Source organism: Corvus kubaryi, unplaced genomic scaffold (genome assembly GCF_017639235.1).
Source record: "Corvus kubaryi isolate FWS band 111438036 unplaced genomic scaffold, C.kubaryi_AGA036_p1.0 124, whole genome shotgun sequence".
Lineage (NCBI taxonomy): Eukaryota > Metazoa > Chordata > Aves > Passeriformes > Corvidae > Corvus > Corvus kubaryi.
In genome coordinates, this window is record NW_024580659.1 from 3,803,829 (window position 1) to 3,822,521 (window position 18,693).

General features: G+C 36.4%; 1 protein-coding gene across 6 annotated transcripts in view; it reads left to right on the top strand.

Annotated features, from left to right (window-relative positions):
• The window catches only part of CACNA2D3 (calcium voltage-gated channel auxiliary subunit alpha2delta 3), a 395,280-nt gene that overhangs the window by 73,954 nt on the left and 302,633 nt on the right, over positions 1 to 18,693 (top strand). For all 6 annotated transcript variants that reach the window (XR_006014815.1, XM_042020563.1, XM_042020540.1 and 3 more), the window contains exon 3: positions 9,828 to 9,944. Coding sequence is in view for 5 of the 6 variants with exons in the window: in XM_042020563.1 (XP_041876497.1) it covers positions 9,828 to 9,944 (117 nt within the window). In the remaining variant the exon portion in view is untranslated. The remainder of the gene's footprint in view (positions 1 to 9,827; positions 9,945 to 18,693) is intronic.

The following is an 18,693-nucleotide window of genomic DNA, read 5'->3' on the forward strand; positions in this document are numbered from 1 at the left end:
TGAGAGATAAAAAGCAGAGAGGGGAAAAACATATTTAGAGCCAGTATGCCAGAGGCCAGTCCAAGACTATGTGCATCGTAGCTAAATGGTCCAAAGAGAAAAGGATCTGTGCAAGTTCTGCTGTGTACAGAGCATTAGTTTCTATCATATTCCAGTCTTTTGAAGGCAGTTATTAAATATTGGATTAAGGGTGGTTTGGCAGTTGAACTTTAACCCTGCACTTTTCCTTGCCTGTTCACCAGTTTGTTTTATGAAGCTTTGAAGGAAATCACGATGAAGATACCGCTCTCCATAAGTGTAGGAAAGGCCCTTCTATGCTCTTGTGAAGTTTTATAAGTGACTGGAAATCACATATGGAAGTGAGAAGCATTAGCTTGTGTGGCAAAACCACAAATATGTTTTCACACTACCAGGCAGTGCCAAATGCTATAGTTTGGTTTCCAAATCTTTTTTTTTTTTCTTTTTATGGGTAACTTGCTGAATTCTACTCGAGACATCTGCACTCAGACCACATGCAGGTGGTCTGATTTTCAGAGAAGCTGAGAATAGACTGATGTTGCTGGCTTTGATGTGACTGAAGGGAGTTTAGATTTTTGAAGACATAATAATTTTTAGTATTCAGTGGTGAGATGAAGAATTGGGAGGCTAAATTTAGGTGCCCAAGTTCAGATATGCAGATGTTATGCTTTTTCTTGTTATTACAAGTCCCCTTTGATCAGGGTGTTCTGACACCTGTCTGAAACCCTAAATCAATATAAATACTTTTATCAGGTGTGTACAGAAAAGTGCAATGATGACACAGAACTGGAGGGATCAATGCCATGTCCTTCAGAGTGACAAACAATGAAATATGAAGCTCATTTAAGAGATAATGTTGATGGTACCATACAATGCAAAGGGTAAAGGTTTAGAGGAAGTATCCAAGCAGACAAATGTTCGTGATAGAGAACATTGCAAAACATAATTTGTGTCCTGAGAAGATTGTGGTTTTTTTCCTGAGGAAAAAACTCATTAACTATTCTTAAAAGCAGTGCTTTTGGACCTTCTCAAAAGGCACGGATATTGCTAAGCAAAGGTTTGTCTTGGAACACATTTCTTTTTTTTTCTTCCTACATTCCACTTTGTTTCAAGTTTTCTTGGCTGCTCATTTTATTTTATTGCTCATTTAGGGGAAACCATGAAGGATGGGAAGACAATTGTGAAATTTTTCTTCGATGGAAAATAAGTGATATCTAATAAAAATCTATAGAAATAACAAAACCCAAAGTAAGAGCTGGGTGTAAGGCAGGCATAGGTCGAGGGGGAACAATAAGGAGGGAAAAAGACATGCAGTGATAAGAGGAGTGTAAAGAAATAAAAAAACATTACCAGAATGTCTGATTGAAAAAATTAGGTTGTGATTGTATCCTGTGATCTTACAGCACAAAACAAGCTGTCTCTTTTGGTTGCTTTTGTTTCCAGTAACCATAGGGGCTTTTGAAGAAGACTAATGCAGTTTTGTGTACAAAAGCAAATGTTGTAGCATCTCATCCCTGCTGAGAATTGGTGATGGTAGTGAGTTGTCAGGTTCCCTAATTCTGAATTTTCAGTGGCTTATTCTAAGTGTCCAGGGCGAAAGGATTGCATTGTCAGATTCCTTCAGTGCTTTGTGAGGAGCAGATTAGTTGTATGTGCTTTTAATATACTTGCTTTCACCTGAAAATATAGTGATGGCTTTGCCTTGGATGAACATGCTCTCTGGGTCATGATTAATTCTGCAGATTTATGTTGATAGATGTTTTGTTCCTCATGTAAAGCAGTTCATGTGAAATACTGTAGTGAGTTTTCAAAAGTATCAAGAACAACCTTACGGAAAAAGGAGACTCCAGGGCAGTTCCAGAACGTTCTTTTTCAGTTTAAATGTGGGCTTTATGTTCCTTTCTAAAATAGAAGCAAAGGTATGCGTAATTGTATAGACAGCTTCTGTGAAATATATTTCCAAAGCAGCTTTTAATAGCCTTTGTTAACTGGCTCTTAAAACATCCTTGCTGGCCTGTGGGAGATGTTTCAGATGTCTAAGAGAATTTTCAAGACAATAGTTTGCTTTTTCAGCTATTTTGAATTATGATTAAGCTCATACTTGGGAAAGCTGGTGAGGTGACCCTCCTGTAAAAGGAGCCCCAAGTGCCCTCGGTCTCTGGAGGCAGCAGCCAGGCAAACCTTCCCAAACATTTGTTACTCTGGTTAGCCCTGAACAAAACAACTCTGGTAAAGATGGGAATGTATTCCCAACTTCTGTTTGCTTGGAATTAGGTTGCCTAACTAGTTATTTGGATCACCCACTTGTGGTGATTTTTTTTTTTTCAACTAGCTACTTCGAGTAAAAATTACAATACTGAATTAGTCTTAGAGAGCAAGCATTTAAACTTCCTGGTGTGTGTTTCCTTACATTTTATTTACTAGATGTTATAGTTTATGCATCATCAATGACACTGCTTTTTAAAAATTTTATTTGTGATGAAAAGTACTCTGTGGTAGAGTAGCTTTTATCTTTCCCCACTAGATCAGCTGTTTTAACCATGCTTGTATTGAAGACTCTTGCCATTAATGCTGTTTATGTGGTATCTCTGGTTATATAGATGTTATATATGTATATGGATAGATATATACATATCTAGTTGTGAAAGGTTCAAGGAGACACCCTGTGTGGCCTTTCACAGATGGGGCAGAGGAATATTGCTAAATCAGGAGTTGGGTTGTTTGGTTTTGGGTATCATTCAGCTTAATGCTTTAATGGATTTGGTTTTGTAGCATTTACATATAGCCATGAGGTAAAAATAGGTCAGAAGTAAATATTTTTGTAAAGATTAAATATGCTGGGGGTATAGTGCCCTTGCACTGATTTCAATGTGTAAATTATTTTGCAAGGAAAGCAGTAACTATCCTTGTCAAGTCTGTTGATGATAACAAATTTCCCAGGATCGCTGACCTTTGGCTATAATTTACCAGGTACAACACTGAGTAGCTAATCACAGTAAAGCAATATGCAAAAAATATTCGAATATTTTGTATTTTAAAGTGTATTTTGTGAACTAACCCAACTGGACTTTGAGGCAACAGAAGTTCCTCAGACACAAGTGTGTGCAGGAGTCAAATGTGACAGGCTAATCCAGAGCTCCTTGGAGTCATTTGATGAAGTGAGTGAGAATTTCTCTGCAGAAAATGAGTGTGCCATCACACTGGGCATTGCTGATGGCTTTCATCAACACAGAGAGGTTCAGGAAAGGTTAATAGGAGTGTGTAATGTGGTGTAACACAAACTCTCAATTACTAAGGAGTTCTCTAATGTCGAGGTGATGAGAGGTGTGCTGTTGTGACTCATCTTGCCATGCAGATCAAGAGGAAGTTAACAAAGTTGGCTGTGGTTTATTGAGCAGGGCGTTGGAAGAATAACCAAGAGAGTTTATTCTCTTTGTACTTCTGAACTGTCGTGTGACATTGGGCACATCACTGAATTTAGGCATAGCCCAATATCCTCTTCTACATGGAGATTTTGATAGATACATGCTTTATAAAGTCTTTGAAGCTTTGTGGATGAAAAAATTTTATACCAGGTCTGAACTAAAATAATTTTGTTCAACAACAGCAACAAAAAAATCATAGTTGTTTATTTTGTTAAGGCCTTTAAAGCAGCTCCACTAAATGAATGCATTTTAGTGCCAGGAGGACCAGATAACAGCATAACAGTGTCACTCTAATAAAACCACCCCACCACAGGGTCAGTGCAATAATGGGAAAATACAAAATCTTTTAGGGATAAGAGATTCACAGATGAGTCTGTTGAAGGAGTACACCATCTGTATTTGATATCTCTGCTGCAGTAGTGCCATCTGAGTACCCTTCTGCTCAATGGAAAAGCTCCGACTCCCACTCACACGCACATGTGATGCTGGAGAAGGCTTTTTATTTGGCTTCCAGTCAGGATTATTCCAGCAGTGCACACATAGTTAGTGACCCCTCAGCTCTAATGAAGCATTCAGAGGCTGTGCTGTATAATTTTAAATCTTCTACTGGGAATTGCTCTGCCATCTCCCACACGCACACGGGATGTGTGCTGGTAGAGTACAGCACTGCAAGAGCTCCTGCCACATAAGGTTCTAGCTGTCACTGGTTTTGTCCCATCAGTTTGAATGTGACTATTGTCTTATAAAATGCTGTGATAAATTTTCCAGATGAATAGTAATTAATAGTCTTTATTTTGATTTAAAAGCCCAAAGCCACATTTTGCTGTACTCCCTGCTCTGTGCATAGATGCTTTAATTTCAACGCATCTGTTAACGGGGTAAGGCAGAAACTATGAGCAACAAATGAGATGTTTTCAGTTTGCTCCACGTATACTGCAGGTTTTGGGTTCTATAATTGAAAAAGCCCACAAAACATAAACCTATACAAAGTGCAAAGAGAAAGACGTGTTTTAAAAACACCCTGAATAAATTACATTTAAAAAAAAAAATTTGCGGTTGTGCAAAAAAAATACATGTAAAAAATAATTATCCATTAAGAGGAGCAAAGAGAAGTCGAGAGCCTTAATGTTAGATTGCAATGAAGAACAGATTATTGAAAGAAAAAAGAATTTCTTTATGCATAGAAAAGTAGTTTATTATCAACCCTCTGATCCCTACAATTTAAAAGAACTTGATGTAAAAATTCAAGGCTACTTAAATTAGGAAACTCAACTTGAGTGACAAATTCATGCATTGAGGGGTAAAGAATTAAGTCAGAACTGTGGCATAACTTTTAACTGTAACTAAAGAAACTGCTTTAAGAGCTGCAAACTCTATCAGCTGCGAGCTTTTTGCAGCCTTGCAGTCTCATTCTTTGATTACATCTGATTGCTGGGGCATCTCAAATAGAGAATCAAAATGATTCTATGTTTATTAACTCCTATGGCCCTTCAGTCTAGCACTTCCTCTCTGAAGGGAGTCACTGTTAGGACTTGTGTGGCAGAGGGAGTGAAGCAAGTCTGAACCGTTCAACCACTGCACAGCACAGCCTTTCTACTGGGCCAGAGATATTAATTGAAATCAAAAGTTTGTGATTTAATCAAAAGTGTATGTTTCTGCAATCTCATTTTACATGTGTAATGTTGAGGCTTGAACATCTGAAAGTGGTTTTTTGAAAATGGCATAGAGTAAACATACTTTTTTTTTTTCATGGAAACAATGGATATATTGGATATTTGATCTGTCATTTGCATGCTGGTTCTGCTTTTTCATTATAAAACATAAAATGTATATATGCATATATAGTTTTAACATGACGAAACCTTTCAAGCAGCAACTTTTGTGAAGTGTGTGCACTACAGCTACAAAAGCACCTCAGAGGCAAGTAACAGTTCCAAATATACAACACTGAGAGATCACTTTTAAAGTATTTTAATATATAAATTCCTGTTGAATTCCTTTCTTTAATCAGGATGGTAGTGGTATTTACTGGCTCTGAAAATCCCAGGGAGTGGGAAGAAATTTCATCATAAATGGGTGTAGTGTTCTGCAGATGTGCAAAGCAACCAGAGCCTTGTCGAAAGACTGAGACTAAGGACTCTGTGCACACTTGTAAGTAACTTGAAATGTTTTTTTACACAGCATAAATGTGAATATCTTGATTTTGATAAAACTTGATAGAAGTAAATATAAGTAGGAACACAAAGACCATATTTCTCTTTAGCTTAAAAACAAGGAGAAAAAATTCAAGCTGTAGCTGACAGTCTTGTTTCAAGAGTGGACTTCTCCTGCCTTGGTCACTCAAACTCTGTGGGTTTTGGTGTGGTTTAACTTTGGTTTTGTTTGTTTGAGGGGGTTCTTTGGTATTTTTCTCTTAGCACTTTTTGGTTTGCGTGTGTTTGTGTTGCTCTTTCAGTGCCAAATATTTGGATTGCATTAAACACTTCTGACCTGAGTTTTGTACAGATTGCTTTTTGGTTTGTTATTTCTAGATGATCATTTACTAAGGAAAAACCCCCACACCTAAACCAGTGAAAAGCATTAAGAGTTCTGACAGTGAAATACTGTCTGTCTTTCCCCGGTGCTTATGTGAAATGATCTGGCAAAACAGATACTGAAGAAATAATGTATTTTTTTGTGGGCTTTCTCAAATGATAAATGGTCTTGTGTCTCTAGAGAATTTCTTACCAAATGCTGATTTTTGCAAGCAGACAGAATCAGCATTTCAAGTATTTTTTTTTATAATGCAGCAAATCGGAAGTTGTATCTGCTTCATCTTCTAGACAAGTGGAAATTCAATTATCAAAAGAAATTTCCAACTATGACTCTAGTATTTCATACTCTTTTTTATGAGTCAATTGTTTATAGCAAAGTTAGAGCTGTTTTCTCTCCTTTTAACAACTATACATATGTATGACTGCCTGTGTTAAAAATGATGAGAATTATCAGTATCTCTTAATGAAGTAAAATTACGGAATATTGAAAAAAACCTGAGGGTTGAATTTTTTTAATAAAACAAAACAACAACTTTATCATCAGCTTCATCATTTTTACAGGGAAGGGAAATGTCAGTTTTAGGCATTGCTTGTATGACCACCTTCATAGTAGCAGTATAACAAGGTAGTTTGCAAGTCTGGAGTATAAAGGTGAGCCTGGCCCAAGAACTTGTTTTTTTCACCACTCTCTGATACCATTTTGTTTAACTGGAACAATAGTGCCATGCTGCTTTCTCAAGATTACATCAAAATGAAATAATTTCATTTAAAATCAAATTTATTTCAAATGGACTATGTCTTTGCTGTTTAATTTATTTAAACTAAACCCAAATTTAACATGTAAAAATGTAGTGGTGGGGAAATGATGAGGGCTTGGAGGTCAGACAGCTTCTGCAGTGGAAGGCAGGGAATGCAGTATTAATGATGGCCTTTGTTGTGGTTTTATTGTGGTTTTGTCTTTTTGCACTATCTCGTGTGATTCATGATATGTATCTAGCATTGATAGTTATTATAAAATCAGCTGCTTTCTAGATGGAATCTAAATCTCAAGCATCCTGCAGAGTGAGCACTGAGAGCAAGGGCACAGACACACCCAGGTTAGGCTGGCGCCTCTCCCCTCCAGGCACAAGGAGAGCAAAAACAGCCGGAAGTTTTTTCCAACCACATAATTTTCCTGTTTTGGAACATTCCAAAGATGGCTGAAAAAATGATAGAAGTGCTTTTTTTATGGCAATGAAATTCTGAGTATAAAATACATATTACATAAACCTCTTGGTTGTCAGGGTCTTGCAGACCAAGTAAGCTCTCCTAGGTCTCTTGCAAATGTTCTTGAAGGTTTCCAGCAACTGAGTTGCACCATGCAAGATGTGAGGTCTTTTTAGATAGATCTTAAATAATATCCTCTGTTTCCTCCAATTTATTCTTTTGAGTTGGAACTTTGGCATTTGAATTATGAAAAAATGATTTTATTTACTATGAACAGGCATAATTATAAGATCATAAATTACAAGTTAAGAAATCATTCACATCTATTTTGAGTGCAAGTTATTTTTGATTTTCAAAAGCACCAGTTACTCAAAATTGAGAAGTGTGGCTTTTTAATATGCTTTCACAAGAGCCTAACAGACCATGTGGTAGGATTCTGTGTGCCTAGAAAATGATGTGGATTTCTACAGTGCCGTTCAGTTTTCCGGCAAACACAGTGAATAATTGCCTGGTTTTCTTCACTTGATGGCAAAGCTTAAATCAATAAATCTGATGACCTGAAAGCTGTCTCTTCAAGTGATGCATTTTGGAATACTTTCTAAGAACTCAAAGGTCAAGTCCAAAGGAAACATTTTTATCAGAGGGTGATATGTTGAACATGATCTGTGCAGCTGGAAAGAAGTAATTCCAATTTGTGATTGATTTGTTTTAAATTCTCCAAAGCTTCAAATCCCGTGGGATGTGGACAGACTTTGATATCATTAATTTAGTGGCAGTGTTTTCAATTTAATGATCATTAACTGCATTTTATCACGGTATTTGTTGCAATAGCATTTACCTCTCTTTTCTGTGTTCCTTGCTGTGTTCTTATATTTCTGCTGTTCTTATATTCACTGCTCTCCAGTGAATAAAAAATAAAAATGTATTTTTCTATTTTAGAAAAATCACTCTTATCTCTAGTAATGACATAAATGGACTTCAAGAGTTGAAATCAGAACTCTGTTGATGGTATCTAAGTGCAGATCAAAGAGGTGAAAAAACCCAAATCTCCTCTCCTGCCTTGAGGGAGCAAAATGAAAGGGGTCTGTTTGAGGTTTCTTAGGTTGCTAGACTGTTATAAGGACTCAGACTAGAGACTTGTAACAGGAAATAGTGTGGAAAAATGAAATTAATTCTGAAGTTACATAATATTAAAAAATTGCCCTAAATATTTACTGACAACTTTGTATTTGTAACTTTGTTTTGAAATTGCCTGGAAATTATGTTTTAGTAAATATTGTTTCATTATCAAAACATTCACACAAGTTTTTGCAGACAAGTGTGAAGTTTAAAGGAAGTCCAAAGAGTCATTCTGCCTTGAAAATTAGTTTTGTTGGGGGAAATGGGTGCAACATGTGCAAGGATTCTCTTAACAAAAGAGTGTTTTCTTGCATCACATGACAGGTCCTGACTTACTCACTGTTTTGAACATTTTAGTGTTCATCCAGGTGCTTCGAAACACTGTTTTTGATCATCTTATTCTTCATTGTCTCTCTGGAGTTATATAAGAATCATCATTCTGCAGGCAAATTTTCATGATTAATCTTTTTAATAATACCATTTCTCTGTATCGACTCAAATACCGTAGGTTGTCCCCAGAGTCTGCTGTAGAGGCTTGGAAGATATTTTTGGCACACGGGGCTAAAACTGGCAGGAGACAGGTGTGCTTTTCTCCTCCCTCACAGTGTCATGGAGGTGCAGGTCTGTGATTAAGTGAAGGGTTTGGTGATGGGCAGTGATTAGTTCAACACACCCATGCATGTTTTAGAGGGGGAGAAGCAAACAGTCACTGCAGTGAAAACCAACAGTTCTTAGAGTCAGTGTGCAGTAGAATAACGTGGGAAAGAAGGATGTTCTCAGCATTAAATTCTTTCTAATAAATAATTCTTACAAAGCTTCCTTGTAAACACTGATAAGGAAAAAGGTATTGATACGCAGAAAATAGAGGATAAAAATTGTTTTGAATATATTTTTAGTGCTTAGGAATTCTGGGAGCTATTCACATTGTGAAACGAGGCAGTGCTCGTCCATATTGGATAAAAGGTGCTTTTATGTTTGTGTTTGGATGAAGGCTTGTGTTCATGTGGTTTGTTTAGGCTTTTCTTTGCGTGAAAAGTTCAGCATGCCTAGATAAGCTTATAGAGTAAGTATTTAAAATGTAAGCATTGCAAAAAGCTTGTGAAATAGGCATCTACAGGAAGATCAGCTGAGGAGGAGATTTCTAGGTTGCTAAGGCACAGGGATTGCCAATCATAGTAGTGTTTTTACATGATTTTTGGAGGAGATACAAGGGTTTTTGGCTACTTTTTTTTGGCTCTTGTTTAGTTGTGGGGAGGAGTAATTTAAACCTTGTGAAAGGGAGTTATCGTTTTCCTACAGTGCATGAGATAAATATTTTTATTAGTTTTTAAATGGAGTTCTGGTTCTAATCCAGTTGTTCTCTCCCCATGACAGCATGTTGGCACAAAGCAGCCTGCTGTCACACAAATAAACATCAAATAAATGAAGAAAGTCAGCAAAAGTGTAATATAAAACGAATAATTAGTTGTCAAAATTTCAGTTGGTTCCCTGCAAGTAACTTTTCCCTATTTTCCTTTCCTTCCAGAAATACAAAGAATATGAGAAGGATGTTGCAATAGAAGAAATTGATGGCCTTCAACTTGTGAAAAAGTTAGCAAAGAATATGGAAGAAATGTTTCATAAGAAGTCTGAAGCCGTACGGGTAAGCAGCAGATCAATCTGCTATTTCCTCCTATGATGTAAAACTATGTAATTTAGGCTCTGCTCTGAAGGCTGTACTAGCAATTGAAGGTGCTGAAGTGGAAATGCTAAAGCATTCAGAAGTGTTTTAGGATCACTGTTCAAGAGAATAGATTTAAATTATTTATACCCTCAATAGATAAATGTAAGAGTGTGCAACAAGATTTGGACTACCAATTTCCAATATGAGTTTGTAAAGTATCACTTGTGTGCAGTAAAACCTAACTGCATATGGTTAAAATGTTAGATTTTAAATTATCCAACCAAAGCAGACTTAATTTCAGTGCTCACTATTATAAAAATAGTATTGCAGGGAAATGTCTGAGTTCGTTAACTGTCCTCTAGTTCAGAAAAAGATGCAAACTCTTCAAATGGGACTAAATCCATAATTCCTTCAATTGTGGTAAGTGCTACATCACTCTTCAGGCAGGCAGCTTATTAAGTAACTCGATCTGTACATCTGTAAGTTTTTGTGCTTTTTTCTTTTGTTTGTTTTTTCAATCTCCATTCTGATCCTCCTTTTGTAGTAGCTTTGGTGTCTATCAGACATACCATAAAACCAAGAAAAATTCAGACTTTCATGTTTCTTTTTATCAAACACGAGTTTGCTGTAACATGTGTGTTCTGAAGAATAACAAATCTGCCTGTTGTAGTTTTCCTTTTGCATTATTCTTTTCTAGAAAATGAGGTGACTGCCTGAAACAATATTTCCTTTTGCATCCCCTCTATCAGCAAACTCACAGGACATTATGGTGATGCTGTTTACCATCAGCTGCTCTATTTCAGCCAGATTTATCTGCTCAATTGAGTTGAAGATCTTCATGTCTCCATTGCAGAGCTGGAGGTATCACCTGAGGACAGGGATTCCTTTTGTGTAATTGAGGATACAATTCCTCCTTCAGCCTTGTGCTATTTGTTATGGTGCAAAAGGAAGGAAAGAATTTGGCTACATTTTAGAGGTTGAATTTTCAGGGCTGGCAGTGAAGTAAAACATATTTCAGCTTGTAAAACTGAGCACACTTGGCAAGGAAGCAGAGAAAGACAATAAACATGGAACCCTGCAATGCTATTTTTACAGTGTGTTTTTCAGAGGAAAAACTACACTTTAATATGTGTGCAACAGCTTCCAGAAGCCTGAAGAATATTGACTTGGGGAAGGGGGAGGACTCTTTTCCTTGTTTCTTAGCAGAGGAAACTGCTTCCCTGGGATCATAGTGTGAACAAAGCATTCTTGGAGCAGCACTTGTTTAGAGCGAGAAGTGACCAGCGAGCTGCACACTTGGCTGGTGAGGGAATAGAATTCCATCAGTGAGGAGTGCTGGTGGGGAAGAGCAGTTTGTGTCTCAATTAGAGCTTCATAACAAATGTTTAGAACAGAGGTTTGGCCTCTTCATGCAGACTGTTTTTATCAAAGGAAGGAAAAATACAGGATCGATATAGACCACTGTGCTCTGAGTAAAAACGAGCCCAAATTCTGTGAAGTTAAACCATGCATGTAATCTTGAGTGAATGGATTTTAGTGCTGGAAAAAGTGACTGAAATCCAGAGCCTTCTTTGGAAGGTTTCCATCTTTGGAAAGGAAGCTAAAAACATGGTTTGGACAGGGTTACTTCTCTTAAAAATTTATCTGTTTAGTGTACTTTCCAATGAAATCATTAATTTTTGCATAATTATATAAATTGGTCCATGCTAGAGATGTAATGAGTGAATTGTTCTGCTCTGGTAATAAGTAGTGCTTAGTAATTTGCATCCTGAGAAGTACAAAATCCTTTGGTACAGTGCAGGTTTTGCATAAGTTTCATCCTTGATATATCACAACTTATTTCCCCCTTATATCTGGAGAGGTGAGATGGGAATTAGAAAACTCCTGTGGACTTAAGACCTCTGTTCCATCCTGATACTGGATCATCTTGTCTCTAAAATAATAGAATTTTGACATACGTTTTTGATGGAAACTTGTGCAAGACCACTGAAGCGTAGAATTCAGAGTAATATGTCAGATATATTAGTGGTAATGGTGGAGGAAGTACTAAATGAAGAATACCTTTCAAAATATCTCTTAGCCTTAGAAATAATGGGGACACGATCATGAGGGCTCAAATCCAAGGACTCAGAAAATGTGTTCCAATGTTATCTCAAATTGTTACTCTACACCAGTCCTTGAATTAGCCTTGAGTAGACATCAAAATCCATGGTTGATTAGAGTGTTTTATCCAAAAGCATTTTTAGTTAAACATGCTTCTTCAGGTTATAGCAGATGTAGCACTCTGTGACAAATGTTCAGAAATTCATAGTACAGAAAATGTTTGATTTGTAGAAAAGGCCAAGAAGACGACCAGGAAATATAAAAATAGGATGGTTTGGAAAGGCCTCTGGTTTTGCCTTTTTTTTTTTTTTCTTTTGTTGTTGTGGTTTTGCTTGATGCTTTCAAACATATGAACTTGTTTGAAGCTACTAATCACATTTGAACTGTCTTTTCCCTCCTCTCCCTTAATATTCTGGATGAATTTTTACCTTTCTCTCTCATCGCTTTTCATAGTGATTAGTTGGCTCAGTGTGATTTTTATCATATTCATCCCCTGTTTGAATTACCATTCAGTATGCAATTATTCTATCACAGAATGTCCTATTTTTGTTCTGTCAGATACATAAGATAAATGGAAAACTGAAAGTACTAAACCAATTATATAACCTTTTGTCAACTACTCACTGATGGAAACCCTTGCAAGCAACATTTTTTCCCCCCTCCTTCTCCCCAGTGTTCACTATTTACCTTGGGTTTATATCAGTTCAGGGTATTCCTGTTAACTGTTTCCTTCCCAATGCTGCCCTTCTTGACTGAATGTCAGGCAGGCAACTTCATATTTTATTTTGAAGTATTTGTGGCATGAATCAACTTAAAATCCCTGAGCAGTGGTTTTGATTCAATGCTGCTGATGTTTTGTTTCTATCTGTGACAAAGGTAAATGTAACCATTTACTTTTAAGATTATGATGCTTGAGATGGAAAAAATCTTACTGCCCGTAAGGTGACAGACATGGAAGTGTTTCCTGCACTGTTCAGCAGTTGTTTTAATTTTTACAACCAAACACAAATAATCCCTTTGAGACCCTTGTGTGGTCTGCTGTCACTCGTGGTATTACTGCAGTTGTTTCTCCTGGACTTTTAGTGATTTCACTCATAGGAAGTTTGCTTGATCAGTCTTAATGTTACCCATGATTTTTTTAAATACAGTTTTTAGAAGGTTTTCTGATATTTTAGTGACTCTACTAACTTGAAGCTGAACAGGCACAAAGCACTGTGACATAATGCTCAGTAAAAAATGACTGTGGCAACAAACTTGATACTGAGAAAGAGGTGGAGTTAAAATTGTTCATTTGGTTCTTTTACTTTTCCTAGTTACTGGCATAATGGGAAAAAATTCGAAGAAGCCTAGAGAGAAGTGAAAAAGAAAGCAAAATGAAAGATAAGCAAATTATTAGGGAATATTCAAAAAGCTATTATTATAACTTTAGCTGTGCACTAAAATTTCGATTTTTGTTAATATTTCTTTGCAAATAAAGAGATCCTATAAAAATGGTGGTTGATTCACTGGTAAGATGGCAAATCAAGCGTTAAGGATGGTTTTTCTTTAAGGCAACTACCCTTGCTGCAGCGGAAAATGCAAATAAGAAGCTTCTCTTTATTAACTTTTCCTACTATAGATACCTGGAGTTCATTGTGAAGCTGATTCTCATTATAACTGTACTGTGAAAAGTAATTGCTGTTATACAGTAATTCAATTTCAGTGCATTCATGCATCAGTAAACCAGTGGGGTTTATCTAGAGAAACCTGGGCCTCTAAAGCTTTTTATCATGAAATTCCACATGCAGACAAATGTTCTTCCAAGGAGTAGAATATCAGCATTTACATTTAACAAACATCTGCAGTGAAGAGAAATGGATTTTTTTCCACTGATGATTTTTACGCCAGTCTTTAAGCTTTTTTCAGATGCTATTAGGATGATACTGTTTATGCACAGTTAAAGTAATGTATGTGTTTGAAATGTTAGTGCTTGGTCATGTGCATACATGGTGGCACATTTTAGTATGCACGTGTATATTTGTGTGGGTACAGATTTTAGGTGTGTGTTTTGGGGTTTATATGTGCAATATCAATGGATGCAATTTCCTATTGTTTTTCTGCATGTATATGTACATATATACATAGGCAAAGTGTTAAACAGCACGTACTGCATTTAGATGTTTCCAAGCAAATACTGGTAAATTGGTGTCCTGATCAATACATTAATTTTTATTTAAAATGCTGTGTTAGTGAGTGCAAAATGAACTTGATTTGATGAACACAAAGATCATGGCAAGTATTTCAAAGCTGAGAGTGAAAGTTCCCAAAGAGAGGAATTTTTTTTTTTTTATTTAGAGCACTACAGAATATTTCCATAGAGTGTATGAAATCTCAATTAAAAAATCATACTGAATGTTGTAGTCAATAATTGTAGCTTTAATTTACAAACAACCTCCAAATACTTTACTCTTTCCTTTAGTGTACTTGGAATTCAACTCATTTTTAGTGTGTAACTTAGTTCATCCCCATTCAAGGCAATAGTGAAGAATATTCCAGGTGAATCTTACACTGATTTCTTTTTTTTTTTTTTTTTTGAGACTGCTTTAAATATGCACTGGCTTGAATGCCCACTGTGTATTTTATTGCACTGTATTTTCATTCTGATTTTCTATGACTTTGGTCAAGGCTAGATTGGGACTGGCATTCTTGAGAAGAGAAGCAAACAATCATTCATATTTTATATTCATATAATCTAACAGAAATAGATCTTAAATGTCAAAACTCATTACTTTTCTAGGCTCACTATTTCAAAGATAGCATAAACTAAGTTCCCCCATTGAGCTATTTGCATCTGCAGAATTAGAAGGAAAATGAATATCAATGTGCACTCTTTACAACTGCAGCTGAATGGGGACTGTACTGACCCCTGATTTTTTTTTTATAAATATAGTAAGAAAGGGTTTTTTTAAATCAGCAGATGGAAATGAAAAAAAAAAAGAACCTCAGCATTAAATTTATAAAATTACTGAGGGAAAAAATTATAAATGGTTGTGGGTGGAAGGAAATTATGGTGAATCAACCCAGTATCACTATAAATAGTTTTAAATGACAGAATAAAGACATAATGAATAAAGGAGAGATGGCTACAGTTGTGTTAATTACTGCTAGCAAATTAAAGGTTTTCAGCAATATTTTTGTGTTCACATTTAGTATTTTAACTGTAACTGTTGCTAGTTAATTTTGCTGTCATTTAAACTTGCTCATAGTTTTACTCGTCTGCTTCTTGTGTCAGTAAAAATTTGTGTTCTTGAAAGCATTAAGAGCTTTATTTTTACTGTTTTGCAAATTACAATACATTGGAAAATGAAAAGATGGTTAGCAATGCACTGACAGTGGAGTATTTAATAGCATAATGCATGACCTTGATAGTCATAATTTGGAGAATATTTAAAGGCACAGTAAATATTTTTCTTCTTTATTGCCCTTGGGCTTGAGGATTGTTCTTGGTAAATGTGTAGAATTTAGGATATTCAACAAACGAAGAATTGGCAAACCTATTGTAGTGTGGATCAACTAGATACCACATTGCTGCTTTGCTTTTTAGTTCTTTGAGTTTGCCAAGAAATTTGTGCATTTATAAAGAGATACTGCTATGAATTCTGAAAGAGGGGAAAAAGTCTAATTTTATTGGAGTGTGGGTGAGCTTCTTTTCTCCTTAACCTTCATTCCCATCCCATAGCTGTGGTGAGAGAGCTCAGAGTGTTCTCAGGTGCATTTGCTGGTAAACAAGAGGAATGAATGAAAAAGGTACAAGCAGTTTACCTCATACCCACCCTGTGTGCTCAATGGAATAAATATGGAATAGATGGGTTTAATGGAAGTTAGTTTTTCTGTCTGTAGACCTCTCTGAATCATAGCATGGAGCCCAAGTGCATTGATGAAATATTTAACTCTCATATGTCCTAAAACCCAGGTTAGCTGAGTTGTCAGGAAGCTGTTCTTTGAAACAGGTACTGGTAGGGGGGAAGAGGTGAAAGATGAAAAAACTCAGTGGGAGAGAATGAAAAGAAAACCAGTGAAAACTTCAGGGAGATGTTTCAGGTGATATGTGTTAGTCAAGATTTCCAGGGAGTCATGTGCAGCATCCAGGAGCTCTTGCCCCCCCCCCGACGCATCACTGCTGCAGCACACTCTGCTATGGCCTTGCAAACGTGGAGCTTTCATTGTCTTGGTACATTTTGAAATAGATATTTACAAAAAAGTAAAGCAACTTGAACCATCCTTGTATTTATTCTGTCTTTAAAACTCTGGCATGCTTGCATGCTGAAAGAAAAAAAAAGAGTCCATGGTCTAGTCAGTCTTAGGAAATTTAGTGAATTTCTTTAAGTTCAAATTTAGAAAAAAGGAAAAGTACCCATAAGACAAAAAGGAGGAACATTAAGACTTGTAGAGAAAGCTTCAAAGCATTTGCTGCTGGAGACAATTATGATGGTCTCATCTCCAGTGCCAAGAAAAGAAGTAAAAAGTATTTAAAGATAGTGCATTCAACTATAGAGCATTTATCTGAAAATACAGCGAGGAAATCCAGCCACTTCACAGATTAGTTCCTGTATGAGGCTTCATTGCAAAAGTATGTAACGTTCACTTTTTACAATCAACATAAAATAGTTTTTCAGACAGCAGGAAGAAAACAGTAAAGTAGTGTTAGAAGAATGAAGTAGGATAAATTAGCCTAATTTATCCTTCTGTCTTATCAGTGTTTTAGGGTATTAACATATTTTAGTACTTTACATTAACATTAATTATTTTAACAAAATTAGTCATGTTGTCCAAATTTCTGCTCAATGTGGGATTTAAACTAGTCACTTCAAATAGTAATGTTTTAATTAAAACTTAATTTCAGTTGCACAACTATCATCTTCTCAATTTTCAATTATAATTCTGATCTCATGTTGTAAACACGTATCATCAAATCTATTTTTTTGAATTATAAAAATGAATACTTGTACTTTTATATCATACAGAAATGATAGATGTTCAGTGTAATATCAGTTTTAGAGGGTTTATTGATACCTATTTTTAAATGATTATAAATATTCTCATGAGAAAATGCACTATAACTTGCCGCTCATGTAACATTAGCCTGTTTTCCGAAACCTTGTGTTCATTTGATTTAATGCTTAGATAATAAAAAAAGTCTCTTCCTTTAGAGAATGCTCAGCTTGCAGCCATGCAGAGCAGGTTTCCAAGCTGCTGCCTCCTTTTTCCATTCCATGAATGATGCCAGCCTCCTCTCTCTGTCTGTGGAGCGTGAGGGAGCACCAGGAGCAGCAGTGAGGAGGAGCCTGTTAATAGCTTTCTTGGAGGGATTTAATGAATGGTCATTTATCAATATTTTGAGGAGGAGAGAGACTATCATCTCTGTGTGATTCTTCATTTTGAAGTGCTCAGAAGCATTTCAATGAAACGAGGTGTAAAGAGAATTCGTTACTGTTTTTTACGAGCATTAGCTCTTCCCTCTACTCTGTGATGGAGTTTCCAGCGGGGCTGTGTCAGGTGTGTTGGCTCAGCCTGACCTACCACTGGAGCGCTGTTGCAAGAGAAAAGCCTCCTACACAGATAACTGAGGGCAAATACCCCATTTATCCTCTTCACTCCCACCTTCCTTGAGTTTGACTTTAGTGTAATTAGGTAGGAAGAGGCCTGCTTGATCTAAACCACTTCCAGCTTAGTTAATTTTTTATGTCTCTAACAGCTGATTGTGTATTCCAACATGCCCAGCACTGATCAGCATGTTTCCTTTCTCTCTCACCTTTTGGATTTTTAACACCTATTGGTTCAAAAGTTGTTCTGCCTCATCTTATTTTCTCTGGACACTACAGTTTCTTTTATCTTCTAATTTGAATAGAATTATACTTTATTGGTTTATACAATAAACCCGCCATGCTCCTTCTCCCAGATGAACAGTTTCTTTAATGCTGGAGAACTGCACAGACTCTAGCACTGTGCTTTTTAAACTCACAGGGCATTCTGATCTGAGCTGCTGATGAGGGTGGGGGTAAAGAAACTCTTCAGCAGCACTGAATTTCAGGCAGTCACAATTTCTGCTGGAGTTAAATCAGAACATCAAGATTATCACTACTTGGCGGTATGTGAAACAGTTTTGGGAGACAAAAGCAGACCAAGAGTGAGATAAGATGCTTCCGTTTTCTTTTTCCTGGGAAAGCAAGGGCTTGTTTTGAGAGTGAGTTAATCAAAAAATTAGTTAATATGTTCTTGTTTTGAACTGTATTTTAACAACTGTCTGAAATACAACTTCAGTAAAACATCAGATTTGATGGTGTAACTAGAATTTCAAATGTTTAAAGCTAATCTTCCTCTTAATGAAAACCAAGAAAAGGGCTCAAGTTTCATTCGCTAAAGTTAGACTTCTGGATTGTCCTAGCCTGTACTTTTATGTGCTTGTAAGTTGGCCACGGCTCTTGGAGAGCTCTCCCTTCTGGCTTCCACAGGTGCTTGCTCCCCTCTCCTTTCTTTTTTACTTTTGCTCCACTGAGCTATGGCAAAGCTGTGCAGAATGGTCTGAGAATTTTAAGACCAAAGAATTATCTGGTGCAGAAACCCTAAAACAAAAAGCTAAGAGGCT